The sequence below is a fragment of the Muscardinus avellanarius genome, assembly GCF_963383645.1.
Source record: "Muscardinus avellanarius genome assembly, chromosome: 3".
Lineage (NCBI taxonomy): Eukaryota > Metazoa > Chordata > Mammalia > Rodentia > Gliridae > Muscardinus > Muscardinus avellanarius.
Genome location: NC_137788.1, coordinates 97,015,857 through 97,035,742, shown reverse-complemented (window position 1 = coordinate 97,035,742; position 19,886 = coordinate 97,015,857). Strand labels below are relative to the sequence as shown.

The 19,886-nt window shown below is 42.8% G+C and overlaps 1 protein-coding gene across 1 annotated transcript in view; it reads left to right on the top strand.

Moving 5' to 3' along the window:
- Window positions 1-6,684: 6,684 nt before the first annotated feature.
- Window positions 6,685-19,886, top strand: part of LOC308261175 (mitochondrial adenyl nucleotide antiporter SLC25A24-like) — a gene marked incomplete at both ends in the record, with an annotated part of 54,655 nt that continues 41,453 nt past the window's right edge. The window contains 2 exons of the mRNA XM_080692914.1: window positions 6,685-6,867; window positions 19,063-19,189. Coding sequence (XP_080549040.1) covers window positions 6,685-6,867; window positions 19,063-19,189 — 310 coding nt within the window. The remainder of the gene's footprint in view (window positions 6,868-19,062; window positions 19,190-19,886) is intronic.

Below are 19,886 nucleotides of genomic sequence, written 5' to 3'. Positions count from 1 at the left end.
GAAGTATGGCTATTTTGATGATATTTATTCTGCCTGTCCATGAACACAGAAGATTTTTCCATTTTCTAAGTTCTTCTTTATTTTTTTTTCAATGTTTTATAATTTTTATTGTGGAGGAATTTTATCTCCTTGGTTAAGTTTATTCTTAAGTATTTTATTTTTTTGTGGAATATCCTAAGTGAAAATGTTTTCTGGATTTGTTTTTCAGTGAATTTATGGTTGATATACAGAAAATCTTCCTATTTTTAAAGATTGATTTTTGTATCCAGACACTTGACTGAATTTGTTGATCAGTTCTATAAGCCTTTGGTTGAGTTTGTTGGGTCTTCTAAGTATAGTATCATATGATCTGCAAATAGTGAAAGTTTGAGTTCTTCTTTTCCTATTTGTACTCCTTTGATTTCCTTTTCTTGCCTTATTTCTCTGGCTAGAGTCTCAAGTACTATATTGAAAAGAAGTGGTGAAAACGGACATCTTTGTTTTGTTCCTGTTTTTAGGGGAAATTCTCACAGTTTTCCCCCATTTAATATGATGTTGGCTATGGGCCCTGTTTCAAAATAAAGAATAAAAAAATAGGGTTGGGGGTGTAGCTCAGAGGTAGAATGCCCCTAACTTCTATCCATAGTGCCAAAAAAAAAACAACAACAAAAAAATCCAAAACAAAAAGTGTCCCAGAGGTTTTGATATGTTGTATCTCTATTTTTGTTTGTTTCTAGAAATTTCTTGATTTCACCCCTTACTTTTTCTATGACCCATTCTTCATTCAGTAGTGTTGTGTTCAGTCTCCACATGTTTATGTGATTTTTCTGGGTCTCCTTATAGCTGATTTTTAGTTTCATTCCATTATGGTCTGAAAAGACACAGGGAAGTATGTCACATGTTTTGAATTTGCTAGTTCTTACTTTGTGGCCCAAGATGTGATCTATTTTGGAGAAGCTGAGAAAAATGATCAGCTGAGAAAAATAAGAACTCTGCTGTAATGGGTGGAATGTTCTTTATGTGTCTAACAGGTCCATTTGGTTGATGGTGTTCTTTAGGTCTAAGGCATCTTCACTGACCTTTTGTCTAGAAGATCAGTCTAGTGGTGTGAGTGGGATGTTGACATCTCCCAGTATTATTGTATTGAGGTTTATGTGTGACTTAATGTCACAAAGAGTTTGTTTTATGAAAGTAGCTGCACCTAAGTTTTGGGTATAAATGTTGATTATCATTATTTCCTCTTGCTGGATTGTTCTTTTAACCAGTAAAAAATGACCTGCTTTGTCTCTTCTAATGAGCTTGGGGGGCTTGAAGTCTAACTTGTCTGATATCATAGTTGCTGCTCCTGCTTGTCTTCATGTTCTGTTGGCATAGATTACCTTGCTCTAGACCTTTACCTTAAGTTTATTACTAGTTTTACTTGTAAAGTGTGTTTTTTGCAGGCAGCAGATAGATGGATTCTGGTTTTTAGTCCATTATGCCAATTTATGTCTTTTTATTGGGGAGTTGAGGCTTTTTATGTTCAGTATTATTGAGATATGATTTTAATTCCTAATATATTGAGATTTAACTTCTGTTTGAGGTAGTGTTTGTTCTTTGCTTAGTTGTTTGCAGAATAGAAATCCTTGTTTATCTAGTTCTGTATTACTTATTTCTTCTCCGCACTTAATCTCTTTGATTATTTCTATGCCAATTATTCTTAGGTTAGCTCTTTTAAAATGGGCTCATATTTTCCCTAGTGCTGGTTTGGAAGACATAAATTCCTTCCCTAGTGCTGGTTTGGAAGACATGAATTCCTTCAGCTTCTGTTTGTTGTGGAAGATTTTAAATTCCCGTCTAACTTGAGAGATAGTTTTGCTGGGTAGGAAATTTTTGGCTGAAAGTTATTTTCTCTCAGAGTTTGTTTTCTTTCAGAGTTTGGAACATGCTACTCAGACCCTTCTGGCTTTCATGACTTGGTTTGGGAAGTCTGGAATGATTCTAATTGGTTTGCCTCTGAATATCACTTGTTCTTTTGTTTTTGTTGCCTTTAAGATTCTCTTCTTGAGATTAGTCAGTCACAAAAAAAAAAAAAAAAAAAAGAAATCAGATGCTCTTCCTAATATGAGAAAGCTAGGGAGAAAATGGGTCATAGGAGGAACTCTAGATAAAGAAGGAGATACTACAGATGAGCAAATAAGGCTACCTGATGGGATGGGATGGGAGAAGAGGAAAATTCTCTAATGTTCATGATGTACATTAACAAACATATCAAAGTCAATCATTAAGCCAAACAAGAGAAATAGGGAGGAGGGAATGGGTGGAAACTGGGTAAAGGCTAGTTGGGTGAAGTGTACATGTATGTCTCCACCATCTTGTATTCCATTAAGATGTATGACTACAATGCACCAATAAAAATTTTTAAAAAAGAATTAAAAAGATTCTCTCCTTGGCTTCTACATTGGTCAGTTGGACTATTATGTGGCATGGCAAACCTTTTATTTGGTCTTGTCTTAAGGGGGTTCTATAAGTTTCCTGTACCTGTGTATTGACCTCTTGCTCTATGTTTGGAAAATTTTCTGGTATTACTTTGAAAAGATTGTTGATCCTTTTGGTTTCACCTTCTATGCCCTCTTCTATGCCAATTCTTCTTAGGTTAGCTCTTTTAAAATGGGCTCATATTTCTTCAATGTCCAATTCATGCTGTTGAATTGGCTTTTCTAAGTTATATATGCTGCATTTGTTTTTGGAGTGATCATCTTCTAAGAGTGAGATTCTATTCTCCATGTGGTCTAATCTATTGTTTATATTTTGATTTGATATCTTCACTTCAATGAAATATCTTTCAGACTCTCTCTAAATTTCTTTCAGACTCTCTCTAAATTCTTTTTGGAAGTCTTGACTTCCAAAATCAGGAGTTACACTCCTGATTTGACCTTCTGGAGATCTCTGCAATTCTGTGTTGTCAGGTTCTGTCATTGTGGTGTTGTGGGAGTTCATTTCTTCCTTGTTATTCTTTCTTCTCATGATTTTAGAAGTTTGTATTTATTGCTTTTGATAGATTTCTCTCAGTCTCTAGGTGTCAGCTGGTATATCCAAGGACAAGTTGTATTACATTCAACAGTGAAGGTTGAGTGAGAAGGGAAGTAAAGTTGTAAATGGAAGAATAGGTAGGGTATAGCCTCAGATAGAATCCAGTATAATGAGAATATAAGTTTGTTAAGGTAGTATATAGTACAGATTAGAGATAGTGACTGTGTAGCAGTATTCTAATAACCAACACAGAATCTCTGGTATAGTTATATGAAGTAGATTTAATACAAGACAAGGAATAGAAGAGAGAAAAAAAAGGGAAAAAAAAAAAAGAAAAGGGATATAGAGGAGAGTAGTTATGTACAAGGGAAGCTTGGAAGAGGGGTTGGAAAGATAGTAAACAAACAGACAAACACACACACACACACACACACACACACACACCCCACCAACAACAACAAATTAATGCAACTCTACAAATATATGACTATTCAGTAGACTGGGCCACAGACAAACACACACACACACACACACACACACACACCCCACCAACAACAACAAATTAATGCAACTCTACAAATATATGACTATTCAGTAGACTGGGCCTTTGCACTTTCTTTGTGCAGTTCCAAGGGCCACTGGCACCTTTCCTGTTGCAAGCCTCTTTCTCAGTCTGTGCAGATAGCTGGTATCAATGGGGCTGGATATAGTGTTAAGCACAGGTCACCCTTCATACTTTTCACAAATGTGGAGTCTCAGTCTCTCCTTGCCTCTGTAGGTGGTGGATGCCTCTTACTCAATGTAAGAGTCTCTGTTCTCCACAGCTAGGCCTGGGCTGGTCTGACTTCTTTCCATTTACCATGACTGGGTGGTCTCTGGTGATCCTGGAGATCCTACTAGTTGGATCTAGTGTTAAGCATAGGTCTCCCCCCACACTTTCCACTGATGTAGAGCCTGAGTCTGAGCCGCTGCTATGTCCAACAGCAGACTCTACCCCCCACCTTTTTCAGGTTGAACCCCAAAGTTTCAGGGAGTTTATTACGGCTTCGCAAGTCCCTGGGGGTGCCATGCTAGGCGTTCTCCTGCAGCAACAGTGGCTTCACTTACAGTGTTGTTGAGCGCTGGTCTGGATTTCTGGAGGGCCTGGTGAGCTCGGCTGCCACTGCTGCAAGTTGTAGCCAGTGTTTGCACAGGAGGAACTGATGACTTACAGTTCCAGTGATCTGCAGCTGCTTACTTCATGTCCTTGGTTGTTTTCCTATTCATCTCTGGAGTTGGGTACAGTAAGGCAAGATGGTACCACTGTGGTGCTTGTGACCACAAGGCAGGCAGGTTTCCTTCCTGGTGTTGTTGAGTGCCACTCTGGATCTTTGGAGGGCGTGGTGAGCTCGGCTGCCACTGCTGGAAGTTGTTGCCAGTGTTTGCGCAGGAGGAATTGATGGCTATAATTCCAATGATCTGTAGCTGCTTACTTCAGGTCCTTGGTTGTTTTCCTGTTTGTCTATGGAGTTGGGTGCAGTGAGGCAAGATGGTGCTGTTATGGTGCCTGTGGCCACAAGGCAGGTGGGTTTCTTATCTGCTCGCTGATTGGTCTTCTAACCTTTTTTTCCTGCCACTATATCTATCTTTCCTGTTGATAATCTATTGTGTTATTTTTCTAGTTATGGCATTTTCTGGTTTTTGTAGAAAGCTGTTTTTTTTTTTTGTGGTACTGGGGTTCCTGGAAGTCCTTCTACCTCTGGGCTACACTCCCAGACCTATTTTATATTTTTATTTAGAAACAGGGTCTCTTAAGCCAGCAAGGCTGGCTCTGAACCAGCGCGATCCTCCTGTTTCTGCCTCCCATGCACAGGGATTACAAGCGTGCACCACCACGCCCAGCTAGAATGCTGTTTTTAAGCCAATGGAGATCGGGTGTCTACAGGACTGGTATGTACTGCTTCCCTGGTTTACCATCTTTCTGGAAGCCTGCACTTGACTTAATTCAGTAATTCTTAGTATTCCATTTTAGTTCTTCTATTGGCTTATTAGCTCCAGCTCCATTTTTTAAATGATTGTCTCAGGATTTATATACATTTTACAAATGTATATATAATGCTAAGAAGTTTTAGTCATATATCTCCAGGTTCCCCTTTCTATCCTTTTTATTACTGTTGTTATGCATTTTACTCCTACATGTAATCACAGGTACATAGGGGGCTGAGGCAGAAATTTGAGGCAAGCCTGGGCAATTTAGTCACATGTTATCTCAAAGTAATTTTTTTTTTTGTGGCACTGGGGATGTAACTCTATCTCCAAACTACACCCCCAACCCTATTTTTTTTAATTCTTTATTTCGAAACAGGGTCTCACTGAGTTGTAAAGGACCTCACTAAGTAGCTCAGGCTATCTGAGAATTGCTATCTTCCTGTCTCAGCCTCCAGAATGCTGAGATTACAAGCGTGGGCCACCATGCCTGGCTTTAAAGTAAATTTTGAAAAGGGCTGGAGATAAAGTAGCCCAGTGGTAGAGTGCTTGTCTCCATGTAAGAGGCTCTGAGTTAAATCCTCAAAACAAAACAAACACATAAAGAAAAACACTGGTCTGGGCCTGTTAATATAGTGTGCTGATAGTTTTTAAAGATGTGACCAGAGATTGACTTCATAAAGCTGCAGAGCAACACATTACACAACTAGCTTTCTATATAAACCTCCAAGCCGTTCTATTGCAGTTCTCATGGACTTCAAGTTTAGATCTTAGGCCCACAAAGGAACCTGAAATGTAGTTTAAGGGAGCAAGAGGGTGGCAGAAGTGTGTGGCATCCTATAAAACAAACTAAAAGGGTTTCAGGATGGAACGTGTGGACAGCAGTGTTTAAACAGGGACTAAGCTGGGCGTGGTGGTGCACGCTTGTAATCCCGGCATTAGGGAGGCTGAGACAGAAGGATCGCAGTTCGTGGACAGCCTCAGCTACTTAGTGAGGCCCTCAACATAGTGAGACCCTGTTTCAAAAAAAAAAAAAAAAAATAAGGCTGGGGGTGTAGCGGAGGTAGAATGCCTCTGAGTTCTATCTTTAGACCCGCGAACAAACCAACCAACCAACCAAAACGGGGACTAAGATTAAATAAGGATTTCAAAATTTGGATTTTGTGAAAGGTAAGTTTTTTCACTAAGGCAGGAGGTGGTGGTAGTGGTTGAAATGGAACTGCAATCTCAAGAAGGAAGTGGGAGGACACACGCGCAGGGGACAAGATCTAGACCCCTACATGCAGGCCTTCCCTGGGATGAGGGGTGGCCCAGCGCACAGTCCGCGGGTGTCAGATCTGAGCTACTCACCCTTCCCGGCGTCCCCACCTCCCACAGTTTATACCAGAAGATTCTAGACTCCCTGCCCTTTAAGAGCTCTTTGGATGCCATCTGGGGAATAAGAACCCCTTCCCCAAAACTCCCTGTGCTCCCGGCGTCCGACCGTCCTGGATACCATGGTTGCCACCGCCGCTGGAGCCTCCACTCCAACTTCCGGTGCGGGGGAGTCCCGCGTGGCTCCTCCGGCGGGGGTCCCACCGGGCTGCGCTCCTAAGGTTCCGCGGAGGGGTCTAGCGGGCGCGGGGCGGCGGGCCCGCTGCAGCTCGGCGGTTGCTCCGTTGCTCAGGCCGGCCCTGGGCGCGGGTCGGTGGTCCTGCCGACAGGTCGGAGGCTGCGGCAGGGTGCGCCATGCTGACCTGGCTGCGCGGCTTCGTACTGCCCGCGGCGGCCTGCCAGAGCGAGGATGACGACTTCCGCTACCGGATCCTCTTCGAAGACCTGGACCAAAATGGGGACGGTGTGGTGGACATCCTGGAGCTCAGGGAGGGGCTGAGAAACTGGAGCTCCTCCTTCGGCCTGAACTCGGAGGAGGTGAGCAGCCAAGAGAAAGAGGTACCAGCAGGCCGGAGAGTCAGCCCGGCTCGCCGTCCTCAGAGCCTGGAGGAGTAAGGGCCGGGATCGCTGGGGCTTCATGACGCAGAACGACATTGCAGTCCAGTGAGACATACTCTCAGCCTTCTCAAAATAGTCACTTTCCACCGGGACAAAAGCCTTCTACACTTTTTGGGAGATGCTGAGTGGGTTTCTGGCGACTCGGTGAACATTTACTGAACCTGCTCAGAACATCAGGGGCCGTGTTAGCCTTTGTTGGATGGGATGTTCTGTATATACCTGTTAGGTCCATTTTGTTGAAAGTGTTGTTTAAGCCAAACATTTCTATATTAGTTGTCTGACTGGGTAATCTTTCCATTGTAGAAAGTGAGGTATTGAAATAACGATTATAAGTATCGGGAGGCTGAGACTGGAGGATCATGGTTCGTGGACAGCCTTAGCTACTTAGGCCCTCCGCAACTTAGTGAGACCCTGTTTCTTTTTTCTTTTTTATATTTTTATTGGTACATTGTAATCATACATCACATTGGAATACAAGACTTGAGAGGATATACAAGCACACATCATCCAATTAGCCCTCATCCAACCCCCATCCCATTCCCTCCCCCTCCCTCGATCCCATGCTTGATTGATGATTATCTTTGATACATTTGTTTACGTACCTCATGAGTTTTAAAGAGATTACATCCTCCCCCATCCCATCCCCTCTGATTGGTCACCTTAATTGCTTCGCTATAGGGCCCTTTCTATAATTCGATCTCCTCCTGTTACTCCTTTCCTCTTAGTTTTTGCTAATTAGGGGAAGCATCTGGATTTTATTTTCTGTGATATTTCTCTGTGCATGCCGCACTGCAAGTTGCGATCCCACTCTTGACGGCCCCAGTAGTGGCCTGGCCACCGGAGGACTCTGATCCCAGCCTCGCTGGCCCCAGCACCGGCCTTGCCTCATGGGAGGCCTGGATTCTGGTCTCACTGGCACCCGCACCGGCCTAACCCCTTGGTTGGCTCCAATGCGGCCTTGGAGGCCCCAGCACCGGCCTTGACTCAAGGCAGGCTCCAGTCTCAGCCTTGCTGACCCTGGCACCGACCTAACCCCTCAGCAGGCTCCTATCCCAGCCTCAGAGGCCCCAGCACCGGCCTTGCCTCACGGCAGGCTCCGATCCCGGCCTTGGAGGCCTCAGTAGCGGCCTGCCTCACAGCAGGCTCTGATCCCGGCCTTGCCGACCCCAGCACGGGCCTAACCCCTCGGTAGGTTATGATTCCAGCCTCGGAGGCCCCAGAACCGGCCTTGCCTCATGGCAGGCTCCGATCCTGGCCTCGCTGGCCCCAGAACTGGCCTAACCCCTCGGCAGGCTCCAATCCCGGCCTTGGAGGCCTCAGTAGCAGCCTTGCCTCATGGCAGGCTCTGATCCCGGCCTCGCTGGTCCCGGCACCGGCCTTAACCCTCAGCAGGCTCCAATCCAGGCCTCGGAGGCCCCAGCACTGCCCGCCTCATGGCAGGCTCCGATCCTGGCCTCGCTGGCCCCGGCACTGGCCTTAACCCTCGGCAGGCTCCGATCCCGGCCTCGGAGGCTCTAGCACTGGCCTTGCCTCACAGCAGGCTCTGATGCCGGCCTTGTAGGCCCCAGCACTGGCCTTGTCTCACGGCAGGCTCCAATGCCAGCCTCGCTGGCCCTGGCACCGGCCTTACCCCTCGGCAGGCTCCGATCCTCGCCCTGGAGGCCTCAGTAGTGGCCTTGCCTCACGGCAGGCTCCAATGTCAGCCACTGGCCCTGGCACCAGCCTAACTCCTTGGCAGGCTATGATCCCAGCCAGTGAGACATGCCTGGCGGTGGTACACACTTGTAATCCCCACACTTGGGAGGTGGAGACAGGAGGATCGCGCAGGTTCGAAGCCAGCCTCGCTGGCTTAAGAGACCCTGTTTCTATATATATAAATGATAAATAAAGAAAGAAAGAAAAAAAATAGGGCTGGGGGTGTAGCTCGGAGGTAGAATGCCTCTGGGTTCTCTCCCCAGTACCGCCAATAAAAGAGAAAGAACTATTATAAATAAAAAAAATTAAATAAATATTAAAATAGAAAGTGAGGTAATTGAAATAACTATAATAATTGTTGTATTATCTACCTCTCCATTTAGATACCTTGGGAGGAGAATATATATATTCCAATGTTGTGTATGCATGTATGCATTTACAATTGTTATAACTTCTTGATATTACTCTTGCTACATTTGAGCTACACCCTCAACCCTTTTATTTTCATTTTGAAACAGGATCTCACTAGGTTGATGAGATTCTCACTACTTGTCAAGGCTGTCCTCAGACCTGTGATCCTCCTATCTCAGCCTCCTGAGTACAGCTGTGCACCATCACTCTCGACTGATGGATTGCTCTTTTATCATTATATATTGCCTGAAAGCCTGACTGCACACAACTTAGAGGAAGGAGGCTTTGTATATTCCGGTCTGGATATTTCAAAGCTTCAGTCTATGTGAGGTGAGGGTCATTGAAGAGGCTTGGGGCATGACAGCAGGAGTCAGAGGGATGAACAGAGCTGCTCTCACATCATGGAGGCCTGAAGCATGAAGGAGCAAGCACACGGGGACTGAAAATACACGGACAGTCCTTAGGGCCACACCCACAGGGACCTCCAGCCACACCCCACCTGACTAGGTTACTATCCATCACAATGGATTTATCCACTTATGAGATCACAGCCCTCATGACTTAATTATATCAACTCTGAACATTAATACATGGGCTTTTCAGGGGACATTCTATTTCTGACCATTATCCTTGTCTTTTTTTTTTTTCTAGTTTTGGACTAAAGTCTATTTGTACTGGCATACATATAGACATTCTTGCTCTTTTTTGGTTTCCATTTGCATGGAATATATTTTTCAATGTCTTCACTTTTAGTTTGTGAGTACTTAAAAATGAGGTGTCAGCCAGGTCTTGTGGTGCATGCCTGTAAAACCCAGTGCTTTGGAGGCTGAGACAGGAGGATTGCAGATTCTAGATCATCCTCAGCTAAGCAGTGAGACTCTCAGCAACCTAGCAAGACCTTGTTTCAAAACAAACAAAAAAGGGCTGGGAGTATAGCTTCTATGGGTTCAACCTTCAATACTACAAGTGTGTGTGTGTGTGTGTGTGTGTGTGTGTGTGTGTGTGTGTATGCACACACACAAAAAAAGAAATGTCTTATGTAAGTAGCAAATAGTTGGGTCTTTTTTTTCTTTAAATTTATTCAATTACTCATTGTCATTTTATTACAGAATTTAATCTACTGACATTCAAGGTGATTATTGATAGGTAGACTTACCAATACCATTTTGTTAATTGTTTTCTGGTTGATTTGTGAATACTTTGTTTCTTTCTTCCTCTCTTCTTTTTCCTTTGCAGTTTGATGGCATTCTTTAGTGTCAAGCTTTGAATCCTTTCTATTTTTGTTTTGTGCTTCTACTAAATATTTTTTCTTTGTGGTTAATATGAGGCTGACATAGAATATTACTTTGATTTGGATTTAGAATGTCCCCTAAAATCTCATGTGTTGAAAGTATGGTCCCCAACACAGGGAGGTTCAGAGGTGGGGCATGGCTGGTGCTGGTGGCTCATTGGGGGGCATGGTCTTGGGGAGTATATATACCCCTCATGTCCTCCTCCAGTATTCTCTACTTCAGGTCGAGACTGAGAGTGGCTTTTTTCTACCACATGCACTGCCACTGGTCTTCTGCCTTGGAGGTGGCTGACCATGGATTGAACCTCTGAAACTGTGAGCCAATAAACATTTCTTCCTCCAAATCATGTATTTTGGTTACAGCAATGGAAAGACTGAGTAAAATAGAAACTGATACCAGAGAAGTGGAGTCACTGCTGTGTCTACATCTGTGTGTTTCAGGAAACTTTGAATCTGGTATGGGGAAAGAGTTTAAAAAGGTTTGAAGATTGGGTCTAGAAGAGCTTTAGAGTATTGTAAGCAGAACTTAATAGGTGATACTGGTGGGAACTTGGAGCACCAGAATGCTGACAGAAATGTGAACAGTAAAGACTGTATTCATGAGGTTTCATATGGCAAGGAAAACTCCATAGAGAACTGGACAATACAGGCCAAGAACTTGTATATATTTTGCCCATGTCCTGATGCTGTATGTGAGGCCAAATTTAAAGGCAATGGACAACAATTAACAAAATGGTATTGGACAGTCTACCTATCAATAATTACTTTGAATATAAGTCTTAAGTTTTGTAATAAAAATCTGGTAGATGAAATGTTAAAGCAGCATAGCAGGAAGTGGCATGGGAATTGCTGACAGCTTTCAACCAGGTTTACTGCGAGATCAGGAGCAGAAAGCAGAGGAGAAATATTTTAAAAACTTGCAGTTTAGCCAGAAAAGCCCTTTAAAATCAGGGCCTAGGGAGATACAGTTGCTGAAAATATTAGACACTAAAGAGAACCTAAATAATTTGCACAGAAATAGGAAAGATGCCTTGAGGACATCTCAGGAATCAGCAAGACTGCACCCATCCTGGGCATAAGGATGGCATAATTTGGGGGGCTTGATTGAAACGTCACTTTGAGAAGAGGCCTTGGGGTTCTCTGCTCCCATGGGAGCACCTATTAAGTTGTTTCCCCAGGATTTGTTTCACCGTGCTCAGTTGCCTAGGCACTGAGACTGTTGCAATCACAGTCCAAGAGGGCTTGGCCTCTGCTAGAGCTGGTGGCATACTGTGGTGTTGTCCATGTGGTGCTGGTTCTGCAGCAATATAGGATGCTAGAGTTAAGGGGTCATGGAGGGTTCTAGTAGGATTTTAAAGGAAGGCTAGGGAGGCCAGGCACTGAGCAGGGTGGGAATCCCTGCTTGCAAGCTCTGAGAGAGCAGTTTGAGAAGCTGTGAGAGTGAAGCTGAAGTTGCATGGAGACTCCAGGAGTTAATAGATGCTAGGAACATGGAATGTCTGCTGCTGGGCACAAAGCCACTGTATTCAATGTTTGTCCTGCTGAATTTTGGTCTTATTTTGATTCCATTCCTTCTTTGATTCTATTCCTATTTCTTTTTCTACCCCTATTTCCTCCTGTTGGAAAGAGAATGTTTATGCCATTGTATGTTGAAAGCATGAAATTTGCTTTCTAAATTTTATAAGGGCTCACTGTTAAGTTTGCTTTGAGACTCAGAGACTTTGAACTTTGGCTTTTGAGCAATGCTGAAACTGTTAAGAATATGGGGATTCTTGGAGACGGACTGAATTCATTTTGCATTGTGAGATGGGCAAGAGCTTTGGGGGCCAAAGGTAGAATATTATGATTTGTGTTTAGAATACCCCCCTACTCCCCAAAGCTCATGTGTTGAAAGCATGGTTCCTAATGCAGGAAGGTTCAGAGGTGAGGTATGAACGGATGATGTGGGTCACTGGGAGCATAGTCTTGGAGACTCTATATGTCCCTAGTCCACTCCTCCCGCTCTCCCTGATTCTGGCTGCCATGACTTAGAGCTGCTTTTCTCAGCCACATGCCTTGGTGGTCAACCATGGACTGAACTTCTGAAAAAGTGAGCCAAATGAACCTTTTCTTCTCTAAATTGTGCTTGTCAGGTATTTTGGTCAAGGAAATAGAAAAACTGAATAAAACATACATCTTATAACAGTTTAGGTAAGCCAAGCTGATAACACTTTAACACTGATTCCATATAACAAATCTGCAGTTTTACTCTACTCTCTGCATTTATGGTTTTGATTTCAGAATTTATATCATTTTATAATGTTTATCTTTTGACTATTTTAGCTATAGTTGTTATTAATAACATAAAATTGTTTCATACAACATCACTATAGTCCTAGAGTGTTGTATGATTTTATTTATATTGTTCTGAGTTCTGTTCTTTTCTTATGTTTCATGTTGTTAATTAGCAGCCTTTGATTTCAGCAAAAATGAACCTCCTTTAGCAATTCCTTTAAAGCAGGTATAATGGTGATAAACTTTTTTTTCTTAACTTTTGTTTAGGAAGTTTCTATTTCTCCCTTATTTTTAGAGACAAAGCATTTTGCTAGGTAAATTATTTTTGGTTGACAGGTTTTTTTTCCCTTCAGCACTTTGGATATCTTGTTCCACTTTCTCTGGCCTGCCGGGTTTCTGTTTAGAAATCTTCTCATATCTGTTTCTGAATTCCATTGTATACATTATGTTTCTTATCTCTTGCTCTCAGAATTTTTTCTTTGCTTATTATTTTTGATGATTATGTCTCTTTGGGTTGAATTTGACAGGAGACCTCAGAAATTCCTATGTCTAGATGTTGGAATATATCCCCAGATTTGGAAAGTTTTCAGTCATTATTTAAATATGCTTTCAGTTCTTTGATTCCTTCTCCTGCAGCCCCTATTATGTGAAGGTTTGGTCTCTTAGTGGCCCCATAGTTCCTGTAGGCTTTTCTTATTTTTATTTTTGCCGTTTTGCTCCTCTGACTAGATAATTTTTAATATTCTTTCTTTAGTTCACTGATTCTTTTATTTGACTAAGTTGGCTCTTGAAGTTTTTATTGAATTTTTTATTTCTATCATATTTGTCTCTAGGAATACTATCTGGTTCTTTTTATTATTTCTATTTCTTTGTCAAACTGTTTGCTTTATATATTGTTTTTCAAATATCATATCTATAGTCATTGCTATGATTTGATGTGGGTTTACTTTCCTTTAAGCATCAATATATTAAAGGTTTGGTTTCTAAGGTGATGGTATTGGGAGATGCATGGGCCTTTAAGAGGTAGACCTTGTGGGAAGTCCTCACATCATTGTGGGAATGACCTTAAGGATTATGAATCACCTTTCCTATCTTTTCTATGCTCTGGGTTGAGATGTGACCAATTGCTCCCATATACATTTCTGCCCTGATATGCTGACATTTTCCATCATCAATCACTAGATGGCTAAACGATGCGGCTGTCCAGTCTTGGACTTTGAACTTCCAAAACTGTGAGCTAAATAAACCTTTCCAAGTTAGATATCTCAGGTATTTTGTTGTAGTAATGCAAATCTGATTAATAGTCATTTAACAGATCTCCATTTACAGACCATTATTGGAGCCTTGTTAGCTTCTTTGGAGGTATCATGGTTTCTGATTCTTTGTAATCCTTAAGTCCTGGCATTGCTATCTGTGGATTTGAGGAGACAACTCCCTCTTTCTGGCCTTATAGGTGCTCTTTGTTGGAGATAGACCTCCACTATTTAGTTTAGCCTATGATTCTGAAAGGCTCAGTTGGTGATTATTGTAAGCAGGCAGAGCTTGTTGCGGGTGCTCTAATGGATTAGGCTGCTGCCTTTGCTCTGATATTGAGTGGTGCTACTGGCTGAGTACTGCAATGATGTCTGGTCATAGCATATACTCCCTGGCTGGGAAATTCTACTGTTTGGGATTTCCTGGCCAGAGCTACAGGCTGGGTTCTAAATTTAGAAGGAGCCACCACTTGGGACAGGTGTGACACCAGAGTCTATGCTCCTTTGACTGTACCATTGAGTTTTGTCTCCCTGTTGGGATGGAACCATGGGGTGATCTTTTGGTTTATTTGGTGTCTATTTTGCCTCTTAGGTCAGGTAAGTCTTGTGCCTGTGCTTCTCCAAAATGTGTGGGGATGGGAGTCACCCTGACTGGGCAGGTTTTAGGGCAGGCTTTTTGACTGGGTAGAACCACTGCTTGACTTCCTAGATTCAGGAGGTCTAGCCTTTATGCTTTTCTGAAATGAGTGGAGGTGAGCATCTCTCCTCCTGGGTGGGGTTGTTGGAGTGGGCTCTGATACTGAGTGTGGAGACCCAACCAGTTAGGGATTCAAACTAGATTGGACTTCCTATGTTGTTTCTGAAGGCAACCAGCTCAGCTTTGCAGATGGGATGAAGTTGGCTGGTGTCTAATTGGGCACTGTAACTGGTAGGAACACAGAGTTACTACCAAGATTCACACACTGGTCACTGTGATACCTGCCCCCATTTTTTGTTTCTTCCTGACCACAGGCTGTCTAGTCATGCTGCTATCCCCAGTGTTTCTTGTGAGATGAGACTTGAGTGGTCTTCTTTGGAAGCATCTTAGGATGGTAGGGAAGCTGGAAGCCTGCTTCCAGTTCTCTTTTCTCCCTACAGAAACTCTGGGTTCGGAGAATTCTATTTGGCATTGAACTGTCCTGGGGGAAGAAGAGGGGTAGTATAGTTAGAGTGAGACTGTTTTTTGTTTGTTTGTTTGTTTTGGTTTTTTTTTTTTACTCTTCTAATTCAGGTTTTCATTAGGTTCTGCCAGTCATGCAGGTATCTCAGGCCTGTCTCCAAGTATTAGAGATTTCAAAAGGATGTTCTGATCTTTGGGTAGTTACTAATTGAACTTTTTGAGGTTGGGGCAGGGAAGCATGAGATTTTTTTATTCCATCATTTTTCTGGAATCATAGGAAATTTATTTTAAAACAAAGTTTTATATCATGGAAAATTATATCATGGAAAATTATTAGATTAAAAGTAAACATAAACATAAAGCCAGGCGTGGTGGCACATGCTTGTAATCCCAGCATTCGGGAGGCTGAGACCAGAGGACCACGGTTCGCAGACAGCTTCAACTACTTAGGCCCTCCACAACTTAGTGAGACCCTGTTTCAAAATAATGAATAAAAATAGGCAGGGTGTGTAGCTCAGAGGTCAAATGCCCCTGGGTTCCATCTCCAGGACCTCAAAAAATATAAAAAATAAAAAATAAAGGTAAACATAAAATTTTGGCCAGCTTCAGCTACTTAGTGAGGCCCTCTGCAGCTTAGTGAGGCCCTGTTTCAAAAAAAGAATAAAAAATAGGGCAGGGGGTGTAGCTCAGAGGTAGAATGCCCCTGGGTTCAATACCCAGTGCCACAAAGAAAGTAAATGTAAAATAAATTAGTATTTCTAAATTGTGACTAAATACTATATTGTATAATGAAATGGAAGCTTCCCCTCTGATTTTTATGTAAAACGTTGGCAAGTTTTGAGGCATATTAAAACAAAACTAAGATATCCTGTATGATGTAATCAGAAGAATTAAAAGAGGAATGATTTTTCTAATAGTGTGATTTAATTATATTTACTGCTATTTTAATGTATTTCCTACTTACTGGGAAACACATATATTTCCTACTTACTGGGAAACACTAACCTAGAGAATTAATTTAAAATGCTTTTTTGTGGCATAGAAGTCTTCTCTTGATCTCTCCCTTGTTCTTTCTTGTAGTTCACTGATTCTTCTGCTTGACAGATTCTGCTGTTGAAGTTTTCTATTAAACTTTTTATATTTATTTATTTATTTATTTATTTATTTATTTATTTATTTTTGTACTGGGGTTCCTGGAAGCCCTTCTACCTCCGGGCTACACTCCCAGACCTATTTTTACATTTTTATTTGGAAACAGGGTTTCCTAAGCCAGCGCGCGCAGCTGGCTTCGAACCTGCGCGATCCTCCTGTCTCTGCCTCCCAAGCGCGGGGATTATAAGCGTGTGCCACCACGCCCAGCTCTATTAAACTTTTTAGTTCCACCATTGTATTCTTCATCTCCAGGAATTCTGTAGTTCTTATCTATTTTTCTTCTATGCATTGTCCTTTGCAAATTGGAACTACTTAGGGTTGTTATGAAAATTAAATGAGTTTTAAAGTGCTTAGAAGTACTCAATAAATACTAGCCACTACTATTATTATGATAGTGACATTTTTTTAAAATGAAGGTTTGTTTTGCCTATATGCAAGTACTGTCACATATTTTGGCTCATCCTCTGTCATTTTACTGTACAGCGAATGCTTGGTTTTCTCTGCAAGTCATAGCTCAAGTAATCTTCCTTTGCAAAGGGTCTCCAGAATCCCTGAATCTTATACCTTGACTACATTTCCATTGTGTCACCTAACACTTTCTTTTTGGTAAGTGAGTTGTCTGTTAGTCTGTAACTTGTTTCAGGATAGAAACTGTATCTTCTTGTCTTTTTGTTGTTGTTGTACTGGGGACGGAACTCAGGGGTGCTGTACCTCTGGGTTACACCCTTGTTCTTATTTTTTATTTGAGATAGGGTCTTGCTAAATTCCTCAGAGTCTCACAAAATTGCTGAGGCTAGCTATTAACCTGTGAGCCTCCTGTCTCAGCCTCCCAAATCCCGGGATTACAGGTGTGCACCACGGGGCTTGTGCCTGGCTTTCTTGTCTTTTTATCTCAAGCACCTGGTCCAATTCAGTTCCATAGTATTTGTCATTTATTTCAATAAATATTTATCAAGTATAAACCGTCCAACCCTGGTTGGGTTCTTGCTACTGCTGTGCGGTCTCAACAGTTTCTTCAACGTGAGCGGGACTCATTCCGGGGCTGGAATGTGCCCACAGTCAGTTGAATCCATCAGGAGCCGAGCGACCAACCCAGATCCGGGCCCAAGTTGCTGGGTCAACCTGGACACTGCACCAAGTGGTGTTGTGCAGGAGATGGTGGGGTTCTGGCAGCTGGACATGTTCCCGCTGTGCCAGGTGTGGGGCCTGTATGAGTCAGTACAGGACTACAAGCACCTATGCCAATACCTGAGCTTATGCCAGGACCTGCCGTCCTCCCTGCACTTGGACAGCTCCCACCCAATGGCTGCCGGCCTGTCTGGTGACGATGAGCCTCTGATGCCAACTTGCACCTCATCTACCACCCTTACCGTGCCCCAGATACACAGAGACCACGGCTGCAGGACACCTTCCACATCAGCCTCGGAAGAGCGGGGGTGGGTAGGAACGTACTCATATGAAAGGCTCAAAACATGCCCTTGAGCAAGTCCTTAGAGGACAGTACCTGCTTCTCCTCCTGTACCACCTCACCATAGTCTTAGGAGGGCAAGGCATGTGCCCCTCAGGCAAAGCGGCCAACCCCTCCTGGTTGACTGGCACTTGGTGGGCACGTGGGTTGCAGTCTCTGTCCGCAGTGTACTGGGGATTCCACCTCCCCCACGTGTGTGCACCCCCTGCTTGGCCAACTCCCAGTCTGGCAACAGGGCCCATAGCATCTTACACTCTCCTTGGCATCTCTGGGATTGGGTTGAGTGCCTAGCTTCTTTTTGCCTGTTTTTGCTACTGTCTGCAGCTGCTGGCTCAGGAGCAAATCTCATTTCCCAGTCCCTGGATCCACTGCCTTGGTTAAGGACTGCCCTTACTTATACACCTGCTTCCCATACCCTTACCTGTATACTTGCTTCCCATACCTGCACCTACCCATTGACATAAAAGGCTAAGGCCCTATGCTGGGGCCAGCTTCCTGAGCATGTGGATAAATATTCTCTGTCTGGAAAAAAAAAAAAAGCACCATTGTGATTTGAACATAGGTTCTCACTTTACAAGACTAGGTCCCAAATTGTTAAGCAGGGGGACATATTAGAATTTCAGATGTTTATCACATTTAATTAACAGATTTTGTTTCTTTTGGAAAAAGCTATGTATCTTTTCCAGTGAGGCACTTGGCATTCATTATTTACCTTAGGTAAATACTTATTTAGTAATAAGACTCATAATTATTTGGGATGGCACAGTGGTCGTTGATGCTATTACTGGATACATTTTAAAAATTGCTTAAACTGGGTGTGGTGGTGCATGCTTGTAATCCCAGCATTTGGGAGGCTGAGACAGGAGGATCATGGTTTGTGGACAGCCTCAGCTACTTAGTGAGGCCCTTTGCAACTCAGTGAGACACTGTTTCAAAATAAAGAATAAAAAAATAGCTGGGCGTGGTGGCACATGCTTGTAATCCCATGCTTGGGAGGCAAAGACAGGAGGATCATGCAGGTTTGAAGCCAGCCGTGCTGGCTTAAGAGACCCTATTTCCAAATAAAAAGTATAAAATAGGTCTGGGAGTGTAGCCCAGAGGTAGAAGGGTTTCCAGGAACCCCAGTACCACCACCACCACCACCACCACCACCAACAACAACAACAAAATAGGGCTTGGGTATAGCTCGGAGGTAGAATGCCCCTGGGCTCCATCCCCAGTACTGCAAAAAAGAAAAAAAAATGCTTAATGTACAAATTAAAAATCACTTAGTGTAGTTTGCAGCTGTGACTGAAAACTAGATAATGGATACTTATGGCAATTTTAATTTGTATGAGTGCAATGTGCAAATGTTAACACAGTATAGTGGCTTTACAATATACTTATGCAATGAATTTCTTCTCTTTTGTAGGAGATTCTTCAGGCTGGAGATACCAATGCAGATTCAGGACTGGACTTTGAAGAATTTATGCAATACCTTCAAGACCATGAGAAAAAAATGAAGCTGGCATTTAATAGTCTGGACAAGAATAAGGATGGTGTGTGTATGTTTTATTCACAGCTTAATGTGAAACTATAGGGTAATTTTACTAGCCTTTAATTAATTTATTTATTTTTATTTCTTAATAGCTCATTTTATTAAGTAAGTACTTATAAAGTCAGAGCAGTGCATTGACATACTGGGAAAACCATCCCTTCACATTGTCTTGTATCTTGACACAGATTTGTTCAACTTACCCATGCCAGTTTTGAATAGGTGTGAAAGGCAGATCCTTTCACATCAGGAGAGTTGTGTTACTGTTCCAACACATCCTGGTGGACGTGGAGCACCAGAGAAACTTGCTACACACAGCACCAACTCCCCCAAACCTCAGTCCTGTCTGCCTTTTCCACCAATCAACTCTGAGACACCATAAACCCAGAGTTCCCATTCAACTTGAGTACAGTGGGGGTAGACACCCAAGACACTGCACTTGTCAGTTTTGTGATCAAATACGGTAGGTGACCCATTTCCAGAACAAGTGATTTTTTTTTTTTAGTACTGGGGATGGAACCCAGGGGCACCTCTGAGCTAGACCCCCAGCCCTATATTTATTCTTTATTTTGAAACAGGGTCTCACTAAGTAGCTGAGGCTGGCCACGAACCTGTGATCCTCCTGTCTCAGCCTCTCGAGTACTGGGATTACAAGTATGTGCCACCACCCTGGCTGAAACAAGTGATTTTTTTAAAAAAGA